General features: G+C 43.0%; 1 protein-coding gene across 1 annotated transcript; it reads left to right on the top strand.

Annotated features, from left to right (window-relative positions):
• On the top strand, positions 1–27,809 carry LOC139422570 (uncharacterized). The gene is made up of 26 exons (XM_071173715.1): positions 1–136; positions 884–952; positions 1,166–1,252; positions 1,349–1,381; positions 1,679–1,720; positions 2,339–2,389; positions 2,816–2,866; positions 3,350–3,409; positions 5,715–5,765; positions 7,286–7,336; positions 17,997–18,053; positions 19,762–19,818; positions 20,357–20,566; positions 20,663–20,758; positions 20,937–21,014; positions 21,245–21,307; positions 21,629–21,667; positions 22,036–22,086; positions 22,203–22,274; positions 25,699–25,758; positions 25,952–26,029; positions 26,313–26,399; positions 26,588–26,620; positions 26,846–26,896; positions 27,291–27,362; positions 27,539–27,809. The coding sequence occupies exons 1-26, from the start codon at positions 1–3 to the stop codon at positions 27,541–27,543; spliced, it is 1,740 nt and encodes a 579-aa protein (XP_071029816.1). The 3' UTR covers positions 27,544–27,809.

Below are 27,809 nucleotides of genomic sequence, written 5' to 3'. Positions count from 1 at the left end.
ATGCTCCACTATGGTGCATTACTGATCACTGACGTCTCACATCTCCCTGTGGTGTCTTGTGGTCTTCCAGGGGCTGGTGCTCTTGGGATACAGGGAGGCTATGGAGCCAAGTACGCCAAAACCGGAGGAGCTGGGGGTAATATTGATTGATTGCCATATTTATATTTTTAGTGCTGCCAATCATCATTTGTGATTTAATTTATGTACCGTCATGACCTGTCTTTCTAATGAATCACAGGTGGTCATTATCCAGGGGGGGCTCAGCAGCTTGGAAGAGGGGAGTTTCTCAAAGATAGAGCTAAACCACGTACACTGAGTCTACTGTACCAAACATTAGGAACCCCCCCGCCCTAAGAACAGCCTCAATTCACCTGGACATGGACTCTACAAGGTGTTCAAAGTGTTCCACAGGGATGCTAGCCCATGTTGACTCCAATGTTTCCTACAGTTGTGTCAAGTTGGCTGGATGTCTTTTGGGTGGTGGACCATTCCTGATACACACGGGAAACTGTTGAGCGTGAAAAACCCAGCAGCGTTGCCGTTCTTGACACAAATCGGTGTGCCTGGCACCTACTACCACTTCAATCTTTTGTCTTGCCCATTCACCCTCTGAAAGGCACACATACACAATCCATGTCTCAAGGCTTAAAAAACATTATTTAACCTTCATCTACACTGATTGAAGTGACTTTAACAAGTGACATCACTAAGGGATCATAAACTGACCAGGTGAATCCAGGTAAAGGCTGTGTCAGGTGTTCTTAATGTTTTGTATTCTCACTGTAAGTATTCTCTGTTTGATTCAGCTTGTGTTTATCTACTCTGTTCAATGTGTTATTTGTGTGTATCAATATGTGACATGTCTCCACTGTCTTTCCCAAAGGGGGATACAGAGGCCCAGGAGGGGCCGGGGGTAGGGGAGGATATGGTAACGGAGGCCAGGGAGGCTATGGTAATGTCTACTACTTTACTTAACAAACAGTCTCTGAACAAGGCTTGTTAAGATGAAATGTCTTAGTAACTTCGGTTTACATGAAATCCACATTGGTTATATGCCAAAAATGTCTAACTCTTGCAGCAGTTTTCCTTGTTGATTTAAATATTCACTCATTTATTTTAATAAATGTCTACATTATATGACTTCTTCCCATTTGTCTGATTGTAGGTGCTGGTCTGGGAGCAGGAAATGGCCAAGGAATGGGGACGGGAGCCGGACTGGGCTCACAGGGTGGGAAACCACGTGGAGGTGGAGGTGAGTGTGACATTCAGGACAAGAGATGTTTTATTCCAAAGTTTGTACTAACAATGCCGAGTAAACATCATCTGTCTGTTTGTCTGTGTTTGTCAGGATACGGTGGTAATGGCTATGGCACACAGCCAGGTACGTGTTTGTTCTGTTACCTGGTATTTGTTTGTATAGAACACACAATATTTAAGATCCTCAAGTCCGTCTCCTCTGTCTCTGTCTGTTGGATCATAGTTAAGTTGAATTTGGGCCATTGTCTGTGAGTGCAGATTGGTTCTCATCTAATAAACCAGAATGTGATCTTGGAATAAAATAATAATAACTCCAGGGGTGGAGATTTAAGCTTTCTGTTTGTGGTTATGTGGTTAATGACATGATGTAAAGAGTTATGTGTTGCATGTCCTTTGACCTTGCTACTTGTCTTGTTGCTAGGTTACGGGGCTGGAGCTGGAGCCAGAGGCTATCCACGACCAGGTAAGCAGCCAATCCCTGATGAACCATCTAAAGGCCAATACTATAGTATACTATTTTACAAGCCAGGGTTCATATCTTTTACAGCTCACACCTCAAGCACTTAATTCATTGAACAAACTGTCAATCCCAATCAATAAATCAGTGGGATTTCCATATTACGCATCTTACAAATTGTCATCTGCATACTGTACACTGTACAGTGTACGTTAGCCAGCTGGGTCCTACATAGACACCAAGCATCTGTAAACTGGCTTTACAGATGTAGGATCTTAATTTGAAGAATGTGAGTTTTAAAAAGATTTTCCACTTTGACATTTCAGACCTAATTTGCCCTAATGAAAAATGTATTAACCCCTACATAAATGTCCATTAAACTGACTGGTTTTGTTGGGTATCTTTTTATAATGTTACTTAGATTGATGCACAGGTGTGTCAATTTACTCTTAAAAATGAATTCTAATCCACATAATAATTCACATTTCTTGTAGCAAACTGGCTGAAATTAAGATCCTACATCTGTACAAGCAAAGTGGTTGATTGCTGCAAAGCCTCTATACCTCATACACTGCATGTGGAGTTCGATCATTCCAATTGACAGTGCCCCTTTGCAAACATTAGGTGCTGGAGCTGGGTATCCCAATGGACAGGGATCTAAGGGACCAAAACCGGGTAAACTTTCCAATCCTGCTGTGTCCGTCTGTGTCCGCATTCATGTTTGTTTGTTTTTACCAGCGTTTTTCAGTTTCTGCCTTCATGTCTGCTCTTCGTGTTGCCGTTTTCAATCTCTTCTGTGTAATCAGTATTTATGCCTTTCGCTGATTCAGTCAGACATGGTGTAAATGCATGTTGTTTGCTCAGTGCATTAACAGGTGTCTATCTACTTACGATCAATGGTTGTCTTTATTTTTCAGTTGCCATATTCTTTCAAATTGGCAGCCATATATATTTTGTTGTGGTGTGATTGGAATTGTGTTAGTAGTAAAGCATATAAGTGGGTGTGTCTGTGTATGGTTATGTTCGTGGATCAGAGCATCGTATCTTCATGAGTCCGTCCTATAGTCGCCAGTGTTGAGTAATCACTATTGTGGTCTTCAGGATATGGTGCAGGAGCTGGAGTGCCCAATGGACAGGGTGCTAAACCCAATGGTAAACATCTGCTACCCTGTGGGTTTGTCTGTCTATGTGTGTCTTTGTCCCAGTTTCTGTTAAGGTGCATGTTGCATGTAGACACATTATGCCACAATCATGATATTGATTGTGTAAGTTCACATACTGTCTACATATGGTGTAGGTATCATTTTCAGTCATAGTTTTGTTTGAATGCTATTGAGATGCCAATATCTATTGCCATGTGTGGATCACAGCCCCTGTCGGCATGTCGTGGTTGTGGGTTTTGTTCTTTGTACAGGGATTTGGGTTTTTCTAACAGCATGGGTTTGTCCTGGGTCTTCTTGACCAATCATTAGAAAGTGACTCCTAACGATGATCAAAGTATTCTATTTTCAATATGATATTTGAAATCACATTGTCATATAGAATTCTAGATTCATTTTGGTGTTCAGACGCCAGTCTTTTTATTGGTTGGTTTATGGGTGAATATTTTTGAATAACCACTGTTGTGGTCTCCAGGGTATGCTGCAGGAGCTGGAGGAGTTCCCACTGGACAGGGTGCTAAACCATCCAAACAGGGTAAACCTTGCTTTCCTTGTTTTCATGTCATCTCTTTCTAATAATTAGTCTAGAACTTAACGTTTCATACGTGCACCTGGTGGCCTTTCCTTATTCTCTGATCTGGTTCTAAGTCTCTGATCTGGTTCTCTATACTTACTAAGTGCTTTCAAGGTTTCAGCGTCAGTGCTCGAGCCGCTGGTATATCCAATGGGCTTACGGTTTGACATGTGGATGTTTTGTGAGTCTTTACCTTTATTTAACTAGGCAAGTCAGTTAAGAACAAATTCTTATTTACAATGACGGCCTAGGAACAGTTGGTTAACTGCCTTGTTCAGGGGCAGAACGACAGATTTTTACTTTGTCAGCTCGGGGATTTGATCTTGCAACCTTCCGGTTACTAGTCCAATGATCTAACCACTACCAGATGGACAGGGAGCCAAACACTATAGACCTACAATACCAGCTGGACCGGGAGCCAAAAACTATAGACCTATGATACCAGCTGGACATGGAGACAAAAACTATAGACCTACAATACCAGCTGGACATGGAGACAAAAACTATAGACCTACAATACCAGCTGGACAGGGAGACAAAAACTATAGACCTACAATACCAGCTGGACATGGAGACAAAAACTATAGACCTACAATACCAGCTGGACATGGAGACAAAAACTATAGACCTACAATACCAGCTGGACAGGGAGACAAAAACTATAGACCTACAATACCAGCTGGACATGGAGACAAAAACTATAGACCTACAATACCAGCTGGACAGGGAGACAAAAACTATAGACCTACAATACCAGCTGGACAGGGAGACAAAAACTATAGACCTACGATACCAGATGGACAGGGAGCCAAAAACTATAGACCTACAATACCAGATGGACAGGGAGACAAAAACTATAGACCTACAATACCAGATGGACAGGGAGCCAAAAACTATAGACCTACGATACCAGCTGGACAGGGAGACAAAAACTATAGACCTACAATACCAGCTGGACAGGGAGACAAAAACTATAGACCTACAATACCAGCTGGACAGGGAGACAAAAACTATAGACCTACAATACCAGCTGGACAGGGAGACAAAAACTATAGACCTACGATACCAGATGGACAGGGAGCCAAACACTATAGACCTACGATACTAGCTGGACTGGGGCTCGCTAGAGACTCCTCTTCACCTGCTATTGTTTGTTTTCATTGTTAGTTGTCAACTGGGATGCATATCATCTTCCTGTTGTTTGTCTATGGTTTCCTTCCAAAAGTGTTTGTGAATGTTGCTCTTCATCTAATTACAATATATTAAATCTTAAAATGTATCTCAATCAGTGACTAACTCCAGGTGTTCATAGAAACCTCTCTTTAGTATGTGCATATCAGCTGTCTGAGGTTGCTAATGAATTTGATATGGTGTTTTTTTCAAGTGTTATTTTAACATGTTATCTATGTTGTCTCTCCAGCGTCTTTGTCATCCAATGTCTTTACTTACGCCTGCCTCAATTGAGTTCTCATTTACATTAACAGCATTGATTTATCAGTAGTTCTTGATTTAATATATCCAGATTGGAAAAGCATTTCATTCAGTTGTGACAAAAAACTTGAAGTGACCTTCAATTAACATTTACTTGACTTCTTAGCTGAACATGTTGATGTGTGTAGTGAAGCTATGTGAGTGTGTGGTAAAATGTGTATAGATTTAGCAGGTGGAAACTTGTGGAACAGACACCGGATGGAATGAACTTTTAACCAATCAGCATTCAGGATTAGACCCACCGGTTGCATAAAATGTGTACTGGTTGTTTAGGGACTGGTGATGGTGGAGCAGAGCAACCTATTGAACAGGGTGCTAAAGGCAACCGTTTGTTTGCCTGTCGTCCCGTCTGTGTGATCCTGTCTGTGTCTGTGCCCTGGTGTCTGTTCTATGTATCAGTGTTGCGCCACAGAGGACGGCTTGGTTCATTCAAAACTCTGACTTACATGCTAATCCGAATTCATCCCCCTGACTCTGACGGTCTAAATATAGAGTCTCTGCTACATCCTCAGTTTAGCTTTCGTTTAGAGTGAGTGTCACAGTTTAATAGTGAACACTGCTTGTTGCGTGCTGGGGTGTTCAATATGCTGTGTCATATTGGGTTCCTGAAGTATATGTATGGTTCATATTAGTTGCAGTACAAGTGTCGCTAAGACTGCATGCCCATGACTAACGTACCGATTCAACAACTTGTCAATATGTTAGCTTTTATGTCACGTGTTTGGTCTGTTTTTATATATTTTTGTACCTAATGAGTCATTGTTGTGGTCTTCAGGATATGGTGCAGGAGCTGGAGTGCCCAATGGGCAGGGTGCTAAGCCCAATGGTAAACATCTGCTACTCTATTTATATGTGTCTGTCTCTGTCAAAAGTTTAAACTCTAACAGCAGGAAGATATGACGTTACAGTAAATATATTACAATCAGAGAGCTGCTGAATACCCTGTTTTAGGTTGTGTTGAATAACCAGTATTATGGTCTCTAGGAAGTGGTCCAGGATGTGGAGTGCCCAATGGTCAGGGTGCTAAACCTAAACCCCATGTTAAACCTCTGCTACTCTGTCTGTTGTTACTCTGTCTGTTGTTACTCTGTCTGTTGTTTCTCGGTCTGTTGTTTTTCGGTCTGTTGTTACTCTGTCTGTTGTTACTCTGTCTGTTGTTTTCTGTCTGTTGTTTCTCTGTCTGTTGTTTCTCTGTCTGTCTGCTACGTACAGTATTGCATGATGCTGGTATTTCTGGATGAAATTGCCCTTCTGACAAATATCACTGTCTAGTGTGTGGATATCAGATGGTGACCTGCTATGATCTGTTAGGGATTTTTAAGTACACTGTTGCTGTACATTTTGACTGGATGCCTAACTTCCCTATTTAAATAGTTTTATTGTTGCTTTTGTGGTATTTGATGCAGTTTTACGCAGTGTTCAGACATGCATTCTTTAAACGGTATGTGGTGGTTACTAACCAGTGTTGTGGTTTTCAGGATATAGTCCAGTTGCTGGTGTTCCTAATGGTGCTAAACCCAGTGGTGCTATACCCAGTGGTGCTATACCCAGTGGTGCTATACCCAGTGGTGCTAAACCCAGTGGTGCTAAACCCAGTGGTGTTAATCCCAGTGGTGCTAAACCCAGTGGTGTTAATCCCAGTGGTGCTAAACCCAGTGGTGTTAATCCCAGTGGTGCTATACCCAGTGGTGCTATACCCAGTGGTGTTAATCCCAGTGGTGCTAAACCCAGTGGTGTTAATCCCAGTGGTGCTAAACCCAGTGGTGTTAATCCCAGTGGTGCTATACCCAGTGGTGCTATACCCAGTGGTGATATACCCAGTGGTGCTATACCCAGTGGTGCTATACCCAGTGGTGTTAATCCCAGTGGTGCTATACCCAGTGGTGCTATACCCAGTGGTGTTAATCCCAGTGGTGCTAAACCCAGTGGTGTTAATCCCAGTGGTGCTAAACCCAGTGGTGTTAATCCCAGTGGTGCTATACCCAGTGGTGCTATACCCAGTGGTGTTAATCCCAGTGGTGATATACCCAGTGGTGCTAAACCCAGTGGTGTTAATCCCAGTGGTGCTATACCCAGTGGTGATAAACCCAGTGGTGCTAAACCCAGTGGTGCTATACCCAGTGGTGCTAAACCCAGTGGTGCTATACCCAGTGGTGCTAAACCCAGTGGTGCTAAACCTAGTGGTAAACCTCTGATACCATTACTAAATGTCAGAGTCTGTATCTCTATTTCTCTATTGCTGTATCTTTCATTACTTGTGACAGAACTCAATGGTCATTGATAATATCTACAGAGATAACCATTGTTGAGTAAACAGTGTTGAGTAACCGTTGTTGTGGTCTCCAGGATATGGTCCAGGAGCTGGAGTTCCCAAAGGTCAGGGAGCCAAAGGCAATGGTAAACCTCTGATACCTTGTATGTGTCTACGTCCGTCTTCACTGTTAGTCTTTCAATCTCAAAGTTGAGGTTGAGCTTTCTGGTGCATGTTGTGTGGTAATTCCAAAGTTTGTAGCATATTATGCATGCATGTCTGTGTTGTATGGTACTCTATCTTTAGAACAAAATTGGTGTTATGTTCCTGAACACAAGCAGCTAGTGTTCAAATCAAAATTGTATTTGTCACGTGCTTCATAAACTAGAGGTGTAGACTAAGAATGAAATGCTTACTTACGGGCCCTTCCCAACAATGCAGAGAGAGAAAAATAGAAGAATAATAAAACAAGGATTAAAAACACTGCGAGTAACGATAACTTGACTATATACACAGGGTACCAGTACAGAGTTGATGTGCAGGTGTCCGGGGTGACTAGGCGACAGAACAGATAATAAACGGTAATAGAAGCATACAGTGGGGCAAAAAAGTATTTAGTCAGCCACCAATTGTGCAAGTTCTCCCACTTAAAAAGATGAGTGAGGCCTGTAATTTTCATCATAGGTACACTTCAACTATGACAGACAAAATGAGAAAAAAAAATCCAGAAAATCACATTGTAGGATTTAATTAGCAAATTATGGTGGAAAATAAGTATTTGGTCACCTACAAACAAGCAAGATTTCTGGCTCTCACAGACCTGTAACTTCTTCTTTAAGAGGCTCCTCAGTCCTCCACTCGTTACCTGTATTAATGGCTCCTGTTTGAACTTGGTATCAGTATAAAATACACCTGTCCACAACCTCAAACAGTCACACTCCAAACTCCACTATGGCTAAGACCAAAGAGCTGTGAAAGGACACCAGAAACAAAATTGTAGACCTGCACCAGGCTGGGAAGACTGAATCTGCAATAGGTAAGCAGCTTGGTTTGAAGAAATCAACTGTGGGGGCGATTATTAGGAAATGGAAGACATACAAGACCACTGATAATCTTCCTCGATCTGGGGCTCCACGCAAGATCTCACCCGTGAGGTCAAAATGATCACAAGAACGGTGAGCAAAAATCCCAGAACCACACTGGGGGACCTAGTGTATGACCTGCAGAGAGCTGGGACCAAAGTAACAAAGCCTACTATCAGTAACACACTACGCCGCCAGGGACTCAAATCATGCAGTGCCAGACGTGTCCCCCTGTTAAGCCAGTACATGTCCAGGCCCGTCTGAAGTTTGCTAGAGAGCATTTGGATGATCCAGAAGAAGATTGGGAGAATGTCATATGGTCAGATGAAACCAAAATATAACTTTTTGGTAAAAACTCAACTCGTCGTGTTTGGAGGACAAAGAATGCTGAGTTGCATCCAAAGAACACCATGCCTACTGTGAAGCATGGGGGTGGAAACATCATGCTTTGGGGCTGTTTTTCTGTAAGAGGACCAGGACGACTGATCCGTGTAAAGGAAAGAATGAATGGGGCCATGTATCGTGAGATTTTGAGTGAAAACCTCCTTCCATGCAAGGGCATTGAAGATGAAACGTGGATGGGTCTTTCAGAATGACAATGATCCCAAACACACCGCCCGGGCAACGAAGGAGTGGCTTCGTAAGAAGCATTTCAAGGTCCTGGAGTGGCCTAGCCAGTCTCCAGATCTCAACCCCATAGAAAATCTTTGGAGGGAGTTGAAAGTCTGTGTTGCCCAGCAACAGCCCCAAAACATCACTGCTCTAGAGATCTGCATGGAGGAGATCTGCATGGAGGAATGGGCCAAAATACCAGCAACAGTGTGTGAAAACCTTCAGAAGACTTACAGAAAACGTTTGATCTCTGTCATTGCCAACAAAGGGTATATAACAAAGTATTGAGATAAACTTTTGTTATTGACCAAATACTAATTTTCCACCATAATTTGCAAATAAATTCATTAAAAATCCTACAATGTGATTTTCTGCATTTTTTTTCTCATTTTGTCTGTCATGGTTGAAGTGTACCTATGATGAAAATTACAGGCCTCTCTCATCTTTTTAAGTGGGAGAACTTGCACAATTGGTGGCTGACTAAATACTTTTTTGCCCTACTGTATGTGATGCGTCAAAAGAGTTGGTGGAAAAAGGGTGAATACAGATAACCCAAAGCTACCCAGACTAACTATTTAACTAACTATTTATCAGTTTTAGGGCTTGGGGGTAGAAGCTGTTCAGGTTCCTGTTGGTTCCGGACTTGGTGCATCAGTACCGATTGCCATGCAGTAGCAGAAAGAACAGTCTATGACTAGGGTGGCTGGAGTCTTTGACCATTTTTATGGCCTTCCTCTGACACCGCCTGGTATAGAGGTACTGGATGGCAGGGAGCTCAGCCCCAGTGATGTACTGGGCCGTACGCATTACCCTCTGTAGCGCCTTAAGGTCGGTGTTTGCTAGATATTTGTGCATGGCTTTAACCTATGCGATGAAATACTAAGATCAAGGGCAGAATGTGCTGTGCAGGTGGTATTGATCAATTGTCTATAAGCAGTGTTGAGTAACAGTTGTTGTGGTCTCCAGGGTATAGTCCAGGAGCTGGAGTTCCTACTGTATCTGGTGATAAAAATGTTACACTTTTGCTACCCTGTAGTTGTTTCTGTTTCTATGTTTATTTCCCTGTGTCAGAGGTGATCTGCACACTCTCACTGTATTGCATGTTTGGTGATACCAATATGAGTAGGTCTTTGTCAGTTTATGTGTCAAGACCATTTGAATAGATTTGAGAAGGTAGCGCTAAGTAACAGTTGTTGTGGTCTTCAGGATATGGTCCAGGAGCTGGAGTTCCAAGTGATCAGGGAGCCAAAGGCAATGGTAAACCTCTGATACCCTGTCAGTGTGTCTCTGTCAGTCTTTGTGCAACTTGTCTGTCTGTGTTGAGGGCAGCATGCATTGTGTTTGCAAATGCTTTTGATTTATGTTTTGTTGTATTAACAACTGTTGTTGGTTCCAGGATATGGTCCAGGAGCTGGAGCCACCAACAGTGCTAAAAGCAATGGTAAACCTCTTTCTGAGTGTTACAGGTCTATCTCCATCTCTGGTTCTTTGTTGCTCTCTTATGATAAGATACATCACTTCTGCTTATAGTAAGTACAGAGCCAAGATGAATTGAGTAACAACTGTTCAATAATAGTTGTTGTGGTCTTCAGGATATGGTCCAGGAGCTGGAGTTCCCAGTGATCAGGGAGCCAAAGGCAATGGTAAACCTCTGATACCCTGTCTGTTTGTCTCTGCCTTTGTGATGAATTGCTGCATGTCTGTAACCTCAACTGTTTGTTAGAATTAGCATATTGAGGCCTTTGACAGATAGAGTATGCCCAAGCCAGTGTGATAACACTAAATGTTGATGCTGGTTTGGTCTGTTGTAGTACAGGGTTGAGTAAGAGTTGTAGTTGGTTCCAGGATTTGGTCCAGGAACTGCAGCACTAAGTGGTGCTAATCCCAGTGGTGCTAATCCCAGTGGTGCTATACCCAGTGGTGCTATACCCAGTGGTGCTAATCCCAGTGGTGATAAACCCAGTGGTGCTATACCCAGTGGTGCTAAACCCAGTGGTGATATACCCAGTGGTGCTATACGCAGTGGTGCTAAACCCAGTGGTGCTATACCCAGTGGTGCTAAACCCAGTGGTGATATACCCAGTGGTGATATACCCAGTGGTGATATACCCAGTGGTGCTATACCCAGTGGTGCTAAACCCAGTGGTGATATACCCAGTGGTGCTATACCCAGTGGTGCTATACCCAGTGGTGCTATACCCAGTGGTGCTAATCACAGTGGTGCTATACCCAGTGGTGCTAAACCCAGTGGTGATATACCCAGTGGTGATATACCCAGTGGTGCTATACCCAGTGGTGCTAAACCCAGTGGTGATATACCCAGTGGTGCTATACCCAGTGGTGATATACCCAGTGGTGCTATACCCAGTGGTGCTATACCCAGTGGTGCTAAACCCAGTGGTGCTAAACCCAGTGGTGCTATACCCAGTGGTGCTAAACCCAGTGGTGATATACCCAGTGGTGATATACCCAGTGGTGCTAAACCCAGTGGTGCTAAACACAGTGGTGCTAAACCTAGTGGTGTTAATCCCAGTGGTGCTATACCCAGTGGTGATATACCCAGTGGTGCTAAACCCAGTGGTGATATACCCAGTGGTGATATACCCAGTGGTGCTAAACCCAGTGGTGCTAAACCCAGTGGTGATATACCCAGTGGTGCTAAACTCAGTGGTGCTAAACCCAGTGGTGATATACCCAGTGGTGCTAAACCCAGTGGTGATATACCCAGTGGTGATATACCCAGTGGTGCTAAACCCAGTGGTGCTAAACCCAGTGGTGCTATACCCAGTGGTGCTAAACCTAGTGGTAAACCTCTGTTACCATCACTAAATGTCAGAGTCTGTATCTCTATTTCTGTATCTTTCATGACTTCAGACAGAACCCAATGGTCATTGACGAGATCTACAGAGCTAACTTGTATTGAATAACAGTTGTTGTGGTCTTCAGGATATGGTCCAGGAGCTGGCATTCCCAATGGTCAGGGTGCTAAACCCAATGGTAAACCATGGCTACTTTGTCTGTGTTTACGGCCCTATTCAATGTGTGTCTTTCTATCTCAAAATTGAGGTTGAGATGAATGGTGCATGCTGTGGGTAATGCCAACGTTTGTAGCATATTATGCTTGCATGGTCTGGTCATTTTTAGAACAGTTTTGAATAAGAGCTGTTGGTTTTAGGATATGGCCCAGGAGTTCCAAATGATCAGGGAGCCAAAGCCAATGGTAAACCTTTGATAACATGTCTGTGTCACACTCTGTCTCTCTGTATTAAAGTGGAGCTTCTTTGACTGTATGTTGCATGATAAGTACTACAAACGTTGGTGCGATGTGACTCCTGAACGTTGAGAAGATTCATATATTTGTGCATGGCCAGAGGGGAAAGGTCCCAGGGCAGCATGTTTTGTGCTCATGCAAGTGATTATTTACAATAAGTCAGTGTTGACAGTGTTGCGTAACAGTTGTTGTGGTCTCCAGGATATGGCCCAGGAGTTGGAGCACCCAACAGACGTAAAGGAAATGGTAAACCTCTTTCTGTGTCTTCATCAGTCTATATTTCTCTGTCACTTTAGAGGTAAACTGGCACCTTTCCCTTAGTCCACCAATCACTGGGTGACGCTCTTTTTCCTGGTCCTTCGAGCCAGACATTTAAGTACTCTGAACCATTCCATCAGGCCAAATAGACTTGTTATTACAGTGAAATGCTATAGCATCTCTTATTATAAATAAGGTACAGAATCTGATGATAAGATCTCCAGAGAAAACTTATGTTGAGTAACATGTATTGAGTAACAGTTGTTGTGGTCTTCAGGATATGGTGCAGGAGCAGGAGTTCCCAATGGTCAGGGTGCTAAACCCAATGGTAAACATCTGCTACCCTGTCTGTGTCTACGTATGTCTTCAATGTTTGTCGTCCATGTCAAAGTTGAGGTCGAGCAGGATACTGCATGCTGTGTGATAATGTTACAGTTTGTAACATATTTTTGCATGCCTGTTGCCAGTTCATTGAGCATTTTGTAGAATTTGACCGATCCATGGATGCTGGCCTGGTCAATTGTAGAACAGTGTTGAGTAAGAGTTGTTGTGGTTCCAGGATATGGTCCAGGAGCTGGAGCACCTTACGGCGCTAAAAGCAATGGTAAACCTCTGATACCCTGCCTGTCTGTGTTGCATGCTGTATGGTACTCTATCTTTAGAAGAGTATTGGCGATAAGTGCCTGAACACATCCAGCTGGTGTTTGCTAGATATTTGTGCACGGCTATAAGCTATGTGATGAAATACTAGGATCAAGTGTTGTGTGATCAAATATGTTGTGCAAGTGGTTTTGATCAATTGTCTATAAGCAGTGTTGAGTAACCGTTGTTGTGGTCTCCAGGATATGGTCCAGGAGCTGGAGTTCCCAATGGTGGTAAAATCAATGGTAAACCTCTTTCAGAGTGTTACAGTCTCTCAATCTCTATTCATCTGACACTCTCCTATGTTTAGCTACAGAACCTCTGATGATCAGATCTACACAGCTAACTTGTGTTGAGTAACAAGTGTTCAATAATAGTTGTTGTGGTCTTCAGGATATGGTGCAGGAGCTGGTGTTCCCAGTGATCAGGGAGCCAAAGGCAATGGTAAACCTCTGATACCCTGTCAGTGTGTCTCTGTCTGTCTTTGTGCATCTTGTCTGTCTGTGTCAGACAACATGTGTTGTGTTTATGCAAGTGGTTTTGATTGTCTATAAGCAGTGTTGAATAACCGTTGTTGTGGTCTTCAGGATATGGTCCAGGAGCTGAAGTTCCCAATGGTGGGGCTAAAAGCAATGGTAATGCCAGTTTAAATCTCAGAGTTTAAATAACTGGATGGCACTTATTATCATAACCTACAAAACTTTTGATAAGAAATTCTACAGCACTAACTTGCTTTGACCCAGTGTTAAGTAATAGTTGTTGTGGTCTCTAGGATATGGTCCAGGAGTTGGAGCCCTCAACGGTGGTAAAAGCTATGGTAAAGCTCTATCTGAGTGTTACAGTCTCTCAATCTCTCTTCTCTGTCACTCTTGTATGATAAGCTACAGAACCTTTGACTATAAGTCTTACTTGGCTTGTTGAGTAACCAGTGTTCAGTATCAGTAGTTGTGGTCTCCAGGATATTGTTCAGGAGCTGTAGTGTCTACAGGGCTTGTTGAGTAACCCGTGTTCAGTATCAGTAGTTGTGGTCTTCAGGAGCGGGAGTGTCTACTGGGCTTAGTGCTAAAAATTGTATACTTCTGCTACTGGGTTGTTTCTGTTTCTCTGGCTGGTCTTCATCAGTGGTGATCTGCACATTGTTCTGCATGCTGGATGGCACTGCCACTGCAACAATTATGTATTTGTCAGCTTTACAGTTAAGACCATATTGGAATAAGTTTTAACCTCTCTGGTACCAGTGGTACCACTAGCGTCCCACCTCGACAACAGCCAGTGAAATTGCAGGGCACCAAATTCAAAACAACAGAAATCCCATAATTAAAATTCTTCAAACATACAAGTATTATCCACCATTTTAAAGATAAACTTCTTGTAAATCCAACCACAGTGTCCGATTTCAAAAAGGCTTTACTGCGAAAGCACACCAAACGATTATGTTAGGTCAGTATCTAGTCACAGAAAAACACAGCCATTTCTCCAGCCAAAGAGATGAGTCACAAAAAGCAGAAATAGAGATAAAATTAGTTCAGTTCATATTTATATCCAAAAATCTCAGTTTACATTGGCACGTTATGGTCAGAAATGCATTGTCTCAAACAAACATCCGGTGAAAGTGCTGAGAGCCACATGAAATAACAGAAATACTCGTCATAAATATTGATAAACGATACAAGTGTTAAGCATGGAATTATAGATAAACTTCTCCTTGATGCAACCGCTGAGTCAGATTTAAAAAATGCTTTATGGCGAAAGCACACTTTGCGATTATGTTAGGGTAGCTCCTAGCCACAGAAACCCATACAGCCATTTTCCAAACAAGAAGATGTGTCACAAAAGTCAGAAAAGGCATTCAAATTAATCACTTACCTTTCATGATCTTCATCTGGTGGCACTCCCAGGTCTCCATGTTAGACAATAAATGTTTGTTTTGTTCAATAATGTCCCTCTTTATGAGCAAAAACCTCAATTTTGTTTGCGCGTTGTGTCCATAATCCGAATGCAGAAGGCGCGTGCACTAATTCCAGGACGAAAAGTATTTTTTTAAGTACAATTAAAGTTAGTAGAAACATGCCAAACTATATTTAAAATCAATCCTCCGGTTGTTTTTGTCATAAATAATCAATAATATTTCAACCGGACAAAAGCTTTGTCAATAGGAAAGGAGAAACAAGAAAGGCACATTCACTATCAGGGCGCATGGCTGATGAATGGAAATTTCCACTGGCCACTAATTGAAAGTGCTGTATCTCCTTCATTTTTAAGAGTAAAAGCCTGAAACAATGCCTAAAGACTGGTCGCATGTAGAGGAAAGCACAGAGCTCATGAACTGGGTCCTAAGTCTTTGTATGGTGGATAGGCTTTCAATGGAAAAACAGCATTTCAAAATAGTAGTATTACCTGGTTGGATTTTCCTCGGGTTTTCACCTGCCGTATCAGTTCTGTTATACTCACATACATTATTTTAACAGTTTTGGAAACTTTAGAGTGTTTTCTATCCAAATCTACTAATTATATGCATATCCTATCTTCTGGGACTGAGTAGCAGGCAGTTTAATTTGGGCACGCTTTTCATCCAAAATTCAGAATGCTGCCCCCTACCCTAGTAAAGTTAACCCGACAGACTTATTGAATGCCTATATCTGTTCTGGAAAGGATGTAACCGAGCTTTCCAATGGTCAATTGTAAACAGTTTTGAGCAAGTAGTGTAAAGTAATCACTAGTGTGGTCTAGGATATGGCCCAGGAGTTCAGCAACCTAGCGGTGCTGAAAGCAATGGTAAACCTTTGATACCCTGTCTGTGTCACAGTCTGTCTCTGTCTCTTTCTGTATTGAAGTGGAGCTGTATATTTAGAACTATCTTAAAAATATATATTTTTGGTGACATGAAATTTGCTGATATCCTCCCAAATGCTAGTCAGCTAGTCTCTGTGACATTTTTTTTTTTGTGCATGGCTAAGAATCTATGTTTTGAATTACTAGGATAAAGAGCAGTGTGTTGTGGGAATGCAAATGGTTTTGAATAATCAGTGGTTGTAACTAGAGGTCGACCGATCATGATTTTTCAACGCCGATACCGATTATTGGAGGACCAAAAAAAGCCGATACCGATTATTCAGACGATTTTTAAAAATGTATTTGCAATAATGATAATTACAACAATACTGAATGAACACTTTTATTTAAACTTAATATAATACATAAATAAAATCAATTTAGCCTCAAATAAATAATGAAACATATTCAATTTGGTTTAAATAATGCAAAAACCAAGTGTTGGAGAAGAAAGTAAAAGTGCAATATGTGCCATGTAAAAAAGCTAACGTTTAAGTTCCTTGCTCAGAATATGAGAACATATGAAAGCCAGGTAAGAAGTTTTAGGTTGTAGTTATTATCAGACTATTACTCTCTATACCATTTGTATTTCATATACCTTTGACTATTGGATGTTCTTATAGGCACTTTAATATTGCCAGTGTAACAGTATAGCTTCCGTCCCTCTCCTCGCCCCTACCTGTGCTCGAACCAGGAACACATCGACAACAGCCACCATCGAGGGCATCGTTACCCATCGCTCTACAAAAGCCGCGGCTCTTGCAGAGCAAGGGGAACAACAAGTTACACCACCAGATTTTAAGAAAGGCATTGATGTTTATGGTTAGGTACATTTGTGCAACGATTGTGCTTTTTTCGCAAATGCACTTTTGTTAAGTCATCCCCTGTTTGGTGAAGTTGGTCTTCACACAGTTCGCAATGAGCCAGGCGGCCCAAACTGCTGCATATACCCTGACTCTGTTGCACAGAACGCAAGAGAAGTGACACAATTTCCCTAGTTAAAAGAAATTCATGTTAGCAGGCAATATTATCTAAATATGCAGGTTTAAAAATATATACTTGTGTATTGATTTTAAGAAAGGCGTTGATGTTTATGGTTAGGTACACATTGGTGCAACGAAGGTGCTTTTCTCGCGAATGCACTTGTTAAATAACCATTTGGTGAAGTAGGCTATGATTCAATGATAAATTAACAGGCACCGCATCGATTATATGCAACACAGGACAAGCTAGATAAACTAGTAATATCATCAACCATGTGTAGTTAACTAGTGATTATGTTAAGATTGATTGTTTTTATAAGATACATTTAATGCAAGCTAGCACCTTACCTTGGCTCTTTGCTGCACTCGCATAACAGGTAGTCAGCCTGCCACGCGGTCTCCTCGTGGAGTGCAAAGTAATCGGCCGTGATCGGTGTCCAAAAAAAACAGATTGTTATGAAAACTTGAAATTGGCCCTAATTAATCGGCCATTCCGATTAATCGGTTGACCTCTAGTTGTAACACTTGTTGTGGTCTCTAGGATATGGTCCAGGAGCTGGAGTTCTCAATGGTGCTAAAAGCAATGGTAAACCTCCTTCTCAGTCTCTGTAACGTCACTGTGTCTGAGCACCATCCAGTGAGGGTTGGACACAGGGAGAGGTACTGTTTAAAGTGGGTCCCCTGTTTGGACAATGACACAGTAGGAGGAGACAGGGCGATATGTTTCTTATTTTAAACCACTCTCTGGGTGGTGGTGTTTTTCATGGTCCTTCGAGCCGGACACATAATATATAATCATATATGCCATTTAGCAGACACTGTTAACCAAAGCGACTTTAAGTCACGCATGCATACATTTTATAAATGGTTGGCCCCAGCGGGAATCGAACCCACAACCCTTAGTGTTGCAAGCGCTATAACAGAGGGACGCTGTTTCTGTTATTATAAGCTACAGAGCTAACTTGTTTAGTGGTCTCCAGGATATGGTCCAGGAGCTGGAGTTCCCAGGGATCAGGGAGCCAAAGGCAATGGTAAACCTCTGTGTCTGTCCCTTTTTTCCATTTTCCTTTGTGTCTGTAAAATTGTGAAGGTAGCAGTGTCGAGTAACATTTGTTGTGGTCTCTAGGATATGGTCCAGGAGTGGGAGAGCCCAATGGACAGGGTGCTAAAGCAACCAAAACTGGTAACCCCATACAATCTAGCAGTCTGTGTGTTATATCCACCTGCATGTGCCATTAACTGTCGTTTGTAGCGATCACTTTGTGTCAATGGCTAAAGTGCCCTAGGAAAGTATTCAGACCCCTTGACTTTTTCCACATTTTGTTACATTACAGCCTTGTTCTTAAATAAATAAAACATCCTCATCAATCTACACACAATACCCAATAATGACAAACCGAGAACAGGTTTTTAGACACAGATCTGGGGAAAGGTACCAAAAAATGTCTGCAGCATTGAAGGTCCCCAAGAACACAATGGCCTCCATCATTCTTAAATGGGAGAAGTTTGGAACAACCTTGACTCTTCCTAGAGCTGCCTGGGAGAACCTTCCAGAAGGACAACATCTCTGCAGCACTCCGCCAATCAGGCTTTTATAGTAGATTGGCCAGACTAAAGCCACGCCTCAGTAAAAGGCACATGACAGCCCACTTGAGTTTGCCAATAGGCACCTAAAGGACTCTCAGACCATGAGAAACAATATTCTCTGGTCTGTTGAAATCAAAATTGAACTCTTTGGCCTGAATGCCAAGCTTCACGTCTGGAAGAAATGTGGTACCATCCCTACGGTGACGCATGGTGGTGGCAGCATCATGCTGTGGGGATGTTTTTCAGCAGCAGTGACTGGGAGACTAGTCAGGATCGAGGTAAAGATGAACGGAGCAAAGTCAGAGAGATCCTTGATGAAAACCTGCTCCAGAGTGCTCAGGACCTCAAACTGGGGCAAATGTTCACCTTACAACAGGATAACGGCCATAAGCACACAGCCAAGACAACATAGGAGTGGCTTCGGGACAAGTCTCTGAATGTCTTTGAGCGGCCCAGCCAGAGCCTGGACGTGAACACGATCGAACATCTCTGGGGAGACCTGAAAATAGTTGTGCAGCAACGCTCCCCATCCAACCTGACAGAGTTGGAGAAGATCTGCAGGGAAGAATGGGAGAAACTCTCCAAATACAGGTGTGCCAAGCTTGTAGCATCATACCCAAGAAGACGCAATGCTGTAATCGCTGCCAAAGGTGCTTTAACAAATGAATACTTATGTAAATGTGATATTTCCCTTTTTATTTTTTATAAATTAGCAAAAATGTCTAAAAACCTGTTTTTGCTTTGTCATTGTGCGGTATTGTGTGTAGATTGAGGAGGGGAAAAACAATTTAATCAAGTTTAGAATAAGTCTGTGAGGTAACAAAATGTGGGAAAGGTCAAAGGGTCTAAATACTTTCCGAAGGCACTGTATATGATAACACCCTCTATGAATGATGCACCGGTCTTGTTGGCTCTATGTTTGTGTTCTAGAAGCATACTGGAAGCTTTTGATGAATTGCTTTAGGGATGGTTGACTTGACATTTGACCTGAGTTGCAGGTTTGTCTTATTTTCACTGTGGCTTGAATTTGTGTAAACATATCTTTCTGATTGGTCACAGTTATGTGGTAAGCATGGATGTTGAGTGTCACAAGCTACGGCCTAATCACAGTGATATGTAATGTGCATGGATGTTGTGCTCTGCAGGCTTGGAGCCAATAGCAGCATTATGTGATGAGTGCTCGCTGTATGTTTTCCTCCACAGGTAACAGGGTCAATCACAATGCAATGAGTTTAGGGATCGTGTCGCTCAGTCTCAAGTCAATCACAGGGTTTTGTGCTGAGCTTTGTTGACTTATTCCACAGGCTACGGTGCCGGAGCAGGCAGCTACCCTGGGGCAGGAAACAACGGCTATGGAGCAGGTAATGGAACTGACACTGACAGACCGAAACCTAACCAACATCTTCTCTCCTTTCAATGGATGGCTCACTATTCTGTGGCATAAAGAAAGTCATTGGAAACTCAATCTGGCACAGGTTCCATGTTACCTCTTCACAGTACATTCTAATGCATGTTAGGTGATGTAATTGAAATGATTTTAAAAGTAGATGATCGCTTGAGTAATGAATGCACCTATGCTACAGGTCTTGGACAAGGAGGATACCCCCAGAATGGAGCAGGCAAAGCTTTTCGCTTTGTCTTTCTATTTCTGTCTCTCTTTATATATCTTTGTCTTTCTATTTCTGTCTCTCTTTATATATCTTTGTCTTTCTATTTCTGTCTCTTTATTTATCTTTGTCTTTCTATTTCTGTCTCTTTATTTATCTTTGTCTTTCTATTTCTGTCTCTCTTTATATATCTTTGTCTTTCTATTTCTGTCTCTTTATATATCTTTGTATTTTTATTTTTTTCTATCTTAATCAATTTTTCACTCTTTCTCGCTCTTGCTTTCTATCTCAGGTGCCAGTCTGGGACAGGGAGGATACCCCCAGGGTGGAGCAGGTGGATACCCCCAGGGTGGAGCAGGTGGATACCCCCAGGGTGGAGCAGGTGGATACCCCCAGGGTGGAGCAGGTGGATACCCCCAGGGTGGAGTAGGTGGATACCCACAGGGTGGAGCAGGTGTATACCCCCAGGGTGGAGCAGGGGGATACCCCCAGGGTGGAGCAGGTGTATACCCCCAGGGTGGAGCAGGTGTATACCCCCAGGGTGGAGCAGGGGGATACCCCCAGGGTGGAACAGGTGGATACCCCCAGGGTGGAGCAGGTGGATACCCCCAGGGTGGAGCAGGTGGATACCCCCAGGGTGGAGCAGGTGGATACCCCCAGGGTGGAGCAGGAAAACCAGGCAAATCTGGCGGTGGTGAGTCTTTTACTTTGTCGCCATGTTTTTCTCTTTATTTCTCTCTTTCTTTCTTCTCACTCTCGCTCTCTCTCTTTCTATTCTCTTTTTTCTCTTTCACTCTCATTTGCCCTCTTCCTCTCTCTCTCTTTCTCTCTCTCTCTCTCTCTCTCTCTCTCTCTCTCTCTCTCTCTCTCAGGTGCTAATCTGGGACAGGGAGGATATCCCCAGGGTGGAGCAGGAGGATACCCCCAGGGTGGAGCAGGAAAATCAGCGGGTAAGGCCTATTAAATATCACACTTTTGCACTCTCTAGTTCTAATTTTCTATCTTTCTCTGTTTCTCTTGCTCTCTTATTATCTCTCCCTTTCATTTTCTCTCTCATTTCCATTTGCCATCTTCTTCACTCTTCTTCAATCTCCTCTTTTCACTTTATTGAAATATCCCATATAGTACTCTCTCTATGAATGATGTGCTGTGCTCTAATGTTTTTTGGTTGTCCTCACAGGTTATGGTGATCAAATGGGAGGAGCATACCCCGGGGCTGGAGCGGGCAACGGCTATGGGAATGGTGAGTCAGCATGCTTCCTCTTGTCAAATGCTGAGGTCAAATTCCTTTATTAAGGTCAAATGCCTTAAAATATAACTACAGTTAGAGGACACTGTAGACTGAAGTAAAGAGCTGAGGCATTGACGATGAAATACGAGATTCAATAGATATGTTGGGAATGACTGAGGATTACAGTAGCAGTGTGAAACATAGCTGCCTCTCTAGAGACGGAAGACAACTGCACCAAAGTTGTCACTGAGAAGTGATCTTAAATGAGAGAAGACAGATCCTCAGGGTCTGTACCACCAGGAAGGGACCTTGACTTCTTTTGTTCTCATGCAGGTGGAGGCCCAGCTGGGGGGGCAAATGCAGTGCCTGCAGGTATTTGGCGCCGGCATGTGTCTCTGTCTGTCTTTCTGTCTGTCTTTCTGTCTTTCTGTCTGTCTGTCTTTCTGTCTTTCTGTCTGTCTGTCTGTCTGTCTGTCTGTCTGTCTGTCTGTCTGTCTGTCTGTCTGTATGTCTGTCTGTCTGTCTGTCTGTACATGGCATGCACCTGTCCTTATCTGTTAACCTTTCTATCCCCTGTACAGGAAGTACTGTTGTGGAAAACTTCTGCCACAACATTTAACAAGCCCACGCTAAAGCTAGAGGAGCTGGAAAGCTGCATGCAGTGTTGTTTGGGGACTTTGTTTTAGACTAAATGTCTGCTTTCTTGTCAAGGTTTTTAACATGTCCCCTCTTCTCCACAGGCTATGGCAATGGCTACGGTGCTAGTACTGGAGGCAATGGTTATGGAGCCGGTAGGTCTCATCATCTATAGCCAACCAACTAACATCTGTGGGTGGCTGACCAACTAACTGACCCGCTCACATATAGACATAATTATAATTGATTGATGATTATAATTATGTTTCAGGGATTGGGTACCCAACAGTGTTAGCGGATGGTGCTGCTGGGCTGGGAGGCAAGGCAGGGAAGGGAGCAGGAGGTAACCATTCATAAACCAGTAACAACTCATTCTTTTTTTTATTTCACCTTTATATAACCAGGTGGCCAGTTGAGAACAAGTTCTCATTTACAACTGCGACCTGGCCAAGATAAAGCAAAGCAGTGCGACACAAACAACACAGAGTTACACATGGGATAAACAAGCATACAGTCAATAACACAATAGAAAAGTCTATATACAGTGTGTGCAAATGTAGTAAGATTAGGCAGGTCAGGCAATAAATAGGCCATAGTGGCATAATAATTACAATTTAGCAATTGAACACTGGAGTGATAGATGTGCAGAAGATGAATGTGCAAGTAGACTGAGGTGCAAAGGAGCAGAAGAAAAAAGAACAATATGGGAAAGAGGTAGTTGGGTGGGCTATTTACAGATGGGCTATGTACAGCTTCAGTGATTTTTGCAATTCGTTCCAGTATTTGGCAGCAGAGAACTGGAAGGAAAGGCGGCCAAAGAGGAGTTGGCTTTGGGGGTGACCAGTGAAATATACCTGCTAGAGCGCGTGCTAAGGGTGGGTGCTGCTATGGTGACCAGTGAGCTGAGATAAGGCGGGCTTTACCTAGCAAAGACTTATAGATGACCTGGAGCCAGTGGGTTTGGCGACGAATATGAAGCGAGTGCCAGCCAAAGAGAGCGTACAGGTCGCAGTGGTGGGTAGTATATGGGGCTTTGGTGACAAAACGGATGACACTGTGATAGACTACATCCAATTTGCTGAGTAGAATGTTGGAGGCTATTTTGTAAATGACATCGCCGAAGTCAAGGATCGGTAGGATAGTCTTTTTTACGAGGGTATGTTTGGCAGCATGAGTGAAGGAATGCCATTGCGAAATAGGAAGCCGATTCTAGATTTAATTTTGGATTGGAGATGCTTAATGTGAGTCTGGAAGGAAAGTTTACAGTCTAACCAGACACCTAGGTATTTGTAGTTGTCCACATATTCTTGGTCAGAACCATCCAGGGTAGTGATGCTGGACAGGCGGGCTGGTGCGGGCAGCGATCGGTTGAAGAGCATGCATTTAGTTTTGCTTGCATTTAAGAGCAGTTGGAGACCACGGAAGGAGTGTTGTATGGCATTGAAGCTCATCTGGAGGTTTGTTAGCATGGTGTCCAAAGAAGGGCCAGATGTATACAGAATGGTGTCGTCTGCGTAGAGGTGGATCAGGGAATCACCAGCGGTATAAATAATAACTCAATAATATCTCAATCTGGTAACTACTCTATTCTATGGGAACTTGACTCGCTCTCAGTAAGATGAGGAAGGCCAGTAACACTTTCTATGAGGCACATATTCAAATAAGGCATTATAGTGCATTATAAAACTTGCATAAGCTGTCATAACAACTCATAAGTAGTTATAACATCATCATTTAGGATCTTACTTAGGCCTACTCAAAACAAATAACAACCATTCAAAGTCTGCATTGAGAGAGGTAAGAGGAAAGTATTTTGTCATGTCATAATCATATAACATGCCATGTGTAATGTAACAGTGTTGACACTAGGTGTAATGTAACAGTGTGGACGCTAGGTGTAATGTAACAGTGTGGACGCTAGGTGTAATGTAACAGTGTGGACGCTAGGTGTAATGTAACAGTGTGGATGCCAGGTGTAATGTAACGGTGTGGACGCCAGGTGTAATGTAACAGTGTGGATGCCAGGTGTAATGTAACAGTGTGGATGCCATGTGTAATGTAACAGTGTTGACACTAGGTGTAATGTAACAGTGTGGACGCTAGGTGTAATGTAACAGTGTGGACGCTAGGTGTAATGTAACAGTGTGGATGCCAGGTGTAATGTAACGGTGTGGACGCCAGGTGTAATGTAACAGTGTGGATGCCAGGTGTAATGTAACAGTGTGGATGCCAGGTGTAATGTAACAGTGTGGATGCCAGGTGTAATGTAACAGTGTGGATGCCAGGTGTAATGTAACAGTGTGGATGCCAGGTGTAATGTAACAGTGTGGATGCCAGGTGTAATGTAGCATTGTGGACACTAGGTGTAATGTAACAGTGTGGATGCCAGGTGTAATGTAGCAGTGTGGATGCCAAGTGTAATGTAACATTGTGGACACTAGGTGTAATGTAACAGTGTGGACACCAGGTGTAATGTAACAGTGTGGACACTAGGTGTAATGTAACAGTGTGGACACCAGGTGTAATGTAACATTGTGGACGCTAGGTGTAATGTAACAGTGTGGACGCTGGGTGTAATGTAACAGTGTGGACGCTAGGTGTAACGTAACAGTGTGGACGCTAGGTGTAATGTAACGGTGTGGACGCTAGGTGTAATGTAACAGTGTGGATGCCAAGTGTAATGTAACAGTGTGGATGCCAGGTGTAATGTAACATTGTGGACACTAGGTGTAATGTAACAGTGTATACACTAGGTGTAATGTAACAGTGTGGACACCAGGTGTAATGTAACAGTGTGGACACTAAGTGTAATGTAACAGTGTGGACGCTAGGTGTAGCAATTGTCTCCCATATGGAAATAACTGCCAATGTTCTGCCAACCATGTCTTGTCAATATCTCCTAGTTGTCTTATGTGGGATTTTCTTCATCACTTTAGGGGACCTCTATCTAACCACAGAGTTAACGCCCAGGGGTTCATCGTTTGTTTTATTCCTCTGCTAACAAGCAGGATGTACACATGGAAGGAGAATAACTTTCACCCTAATTGATGTCACTAATAACATCACACTCCAAAACATGCATGCAAACGAAAGCAATGAAACGCTCCCTGGACATGTCACGGTGTAATACCTAATCACTCATCCTAAACACTCTGAATTACCATCAGGAATGACCATCTGAAGCATACCTGATCAATTCATCCATAATCCTGTGATAATCCATAATCATGTGATAATCCATAAACGTGCACTCTCTGGTCCTGGTGGTGCTCTGTCTTATGGGGGCCAGCCTGTGGTCCCTGCTGGGCTGTAGCCTGATGGTGGGAAGTTGGGCGGGTACGGCCCAGAGCCCTACGGGTTTGCATAGCCTATGGGGCTGGGGCATGATACTGGCCTGGGTAAATACACTCTAAAGAGAGGGGAGGGTGAACAAAGGAAGAACAAGAGAAAATAGAGGCAGAAAAAGGACTGAAAAAACTGAGTGGTCAGGAAAAATAAAGAGGTAGAGAAAGGGTGAAAAGTAGAGATGGAGAGAAGAGAAGGATTAGACAAAGAAAAAAGCAAGTCAGTGATGAACACTGAAGCAGCAACAGAGGGACTCAAAGGTCACTGTCAAAAACTCAAAGGTTTTTTGTCATTGTCATTTTACACATTTGCATACAGTTGATGCCATAATTGAGTCATATGTTTTCCATGCATTGATGGGGTCTGTGGGGTGGGAGGAGAGATGATGAGACTCTATAACCGACCCTTGTGGTGTTTCACAGGGGGAGGAGTCAGTCAGCTTCCTTACAATGGAGCCCCAGTCAATACTGCTGGACTGGATGGTAAGAGCATTGTGACCCAAGGAATATTTTGTATTGCAAATCTTTGCTGTGACTTGTGACCCTGCTTATACAGTGTGGATGTGTGAGGAAGAAAAAAAACTGTTTGTGTGTGTGGTTGTGAATGTTTATGTGAGGTCTTGTTGTAACAGTATTAGACACAATTAAATACACTTGTTGTAATAAACTCTCCCAGCAGGTGATGGAAGCTTCCCTTATGGTGCTCAGCAACTGGGCCTTGGTGGTGATGGAGGCAAATCCTCTGGCAAATATGGTGAGACTGGTAGTGTGTGTGTGTGTGTGTGTGTGTGTGTGTGTGTGTGTGTGTGTGTGTGTGTGTGTGTGTGTGTGTGTGTGTGTGTGTGTGTGTGTGTGTGTGTGTGTGTGTGTGTGTGTGTGTGTGTGTGTGTGTGTGTGTGTGTGTGTGTGTGTGTGTGAGAAAGAGAAAGGGAAAGGGAAAGAGAGACGGAGATTGTGTTTGTACAATGTGCTTGTTTGTGTGGTAATTTCTCTCTAAACCTGTCTTGCTTCTGCTGTCTCTGACTATCTCTCTAAAGGCAACGGTGGATTGCCACAGGGTGCACAACAGGGTGCACAGCCTTATGGACCTGCGACTGGTGGTGGGAAACCACCTTGCAAAAATGGTATATGTCTTTATGTACATGTCCGTTTGTCCTATATGTGTCGTCTGTCGCTATACGTATGCGTTTGTGTGTCTGCACGTCCGTCTGCTCATGTGCTTTAAATGATGTGTGTTTTCTGTAGTATGTCTGAATGTGTTTGTCGTTGTTCCTCCTATTTACATGTGGGTACTTGTCTCTTGTCGTTTCAGGAAACGGAGGGGGCTTTGGAGCACAGCCAGCAGGTGATTAAACTCACACTCACAACCACATCCCCTACACTGCTTGCCTCAGGAAATGATGTGTGTGGTAACTGCTTAAGGTGTGAATGCATGTGGGTGAGGAAGAGCACACATTTTTCAGTGTTAGTCTGTTGTGAGTGTTCTGTGCGTGTCTTGTAAATGTCCCTTGTGTCTCTGTGTGTCCTGTTTGTGGTAAATATTGTTACGACTCATCTTGTCACTGCTTAGGCTATGGTCAAGGACAGCTGGGTGCAGGTCAGAGTGCCCCCTACAGTAACGGTGAGTTATAAAGTCACATTCCCTGACTGAAAGTCCTGCTCTCTTCTGTCAGAATAACCATATTAGTTACTATCAGTGGAGGCTGGTAAGGGGAGAACGGCCCATAGTGATGGCTGGAATGGAGTAGATCATTATAGTAATTATAGTATAGAGAGGGAGATTAGTGGTTAGAATGGAGTGGATGGAATGGAATGAAATGTGTTGCATTCCATTTCATTGACTCCATTCCAGCCATTACTGTAAACCATCCTCCCCTCACCAGCCTCCACTGGTTCCTACATCTAACCAGGGATGTCCATTAACACTGTTGCATTTTTGTTTGTTTTGTCGTTTGGTTGTTTTGTTGTCTGCTGAACTAACAAAACCTAAACCTCTGACTGTGTGTCTCCTTCAGGAGCAGGAGGGAAGGAAAGCAAATATGGTGGTGGTGGACTGACTGGATTCTTTGGAAATGGAGGGTACAAAGGTGGGTGGGATGAGTGTTTGTTGCTCATTTATGCTTGTCTCTGTGACTGAGCACATGAAGTCACCTTACTAGTCATTTAGATCAGAGCTTCATGATCTACCTTGTTTTATTGTCCTCCTTAACCAGCTGCTTCACTTAACAACATTTCTTATCTCTCTCTCTCTTTCTCTGCCCAGGTTAAGTCAATCAGCTGAGGCCTTCTTGAAGTGAATATTTGTTCCGTTCCGTCATGTGTTCATTGTGATGTTTGTTGTTTGGTCTGTTGTTACATTTAGCTATTCCATTTTTGTTCTGTATTTGTCTGGTTTTTTGTTCATGGTCCTTGTCTTTTGTGTTGTTGTGTGTCTGTCCCCTCTCTTCCTCTACTGGTTTTGGAGATTGTGTTGCCAGTGTGTTTGTGTTCATATCCATTTCACACTAAAGGGCAGAAAGCAACCGTATAATGTC

The sequence above is a fragment of the Oncorhynchus clarkii genome, chromosome 12, assembly GCF_045791955.1.
Source record: "Oncorhynchus clarkii lewisi isolate Uvic-CL-2024 chromosome 12, UVic_Ocla_1.0, whole genome shotgun sequence".
NCBI lineage: Eukaryota > Metazoa > Chordata > Actinopteri > Salmoniformes > Salmonidae > Oncorhynchus > Oncorhynchus clarkii.
This window is presented reverse-complemented; position numbering and strand designations above follow the sequence as displayed.

Excerpts from the sequence above, each read along its gene's own strand:
- LOC139422570 (XM_071173715.1), top strand. The coding sequence starts at position 1 with ATGCTCCACTATGGTGCATTACTGATCACTGACGTCTCACATCTCCCT. Across the intron at positions 1,253-1,348 it reads GAAACCACGTGGAGGTGGAG|GATACGGTGGTAATGGCTAT; the intron begins GTGAGTGTGACA and ends TGTGTTTGTCAG. Across the intron at positions 2,390-2,815 it reads ATCTAAGGGACCAAAACCGG|GATATGGTGCAGGAGCTGGA; the intron begins GTAAACTTTCCA and ends TGTGGTCTTCAG.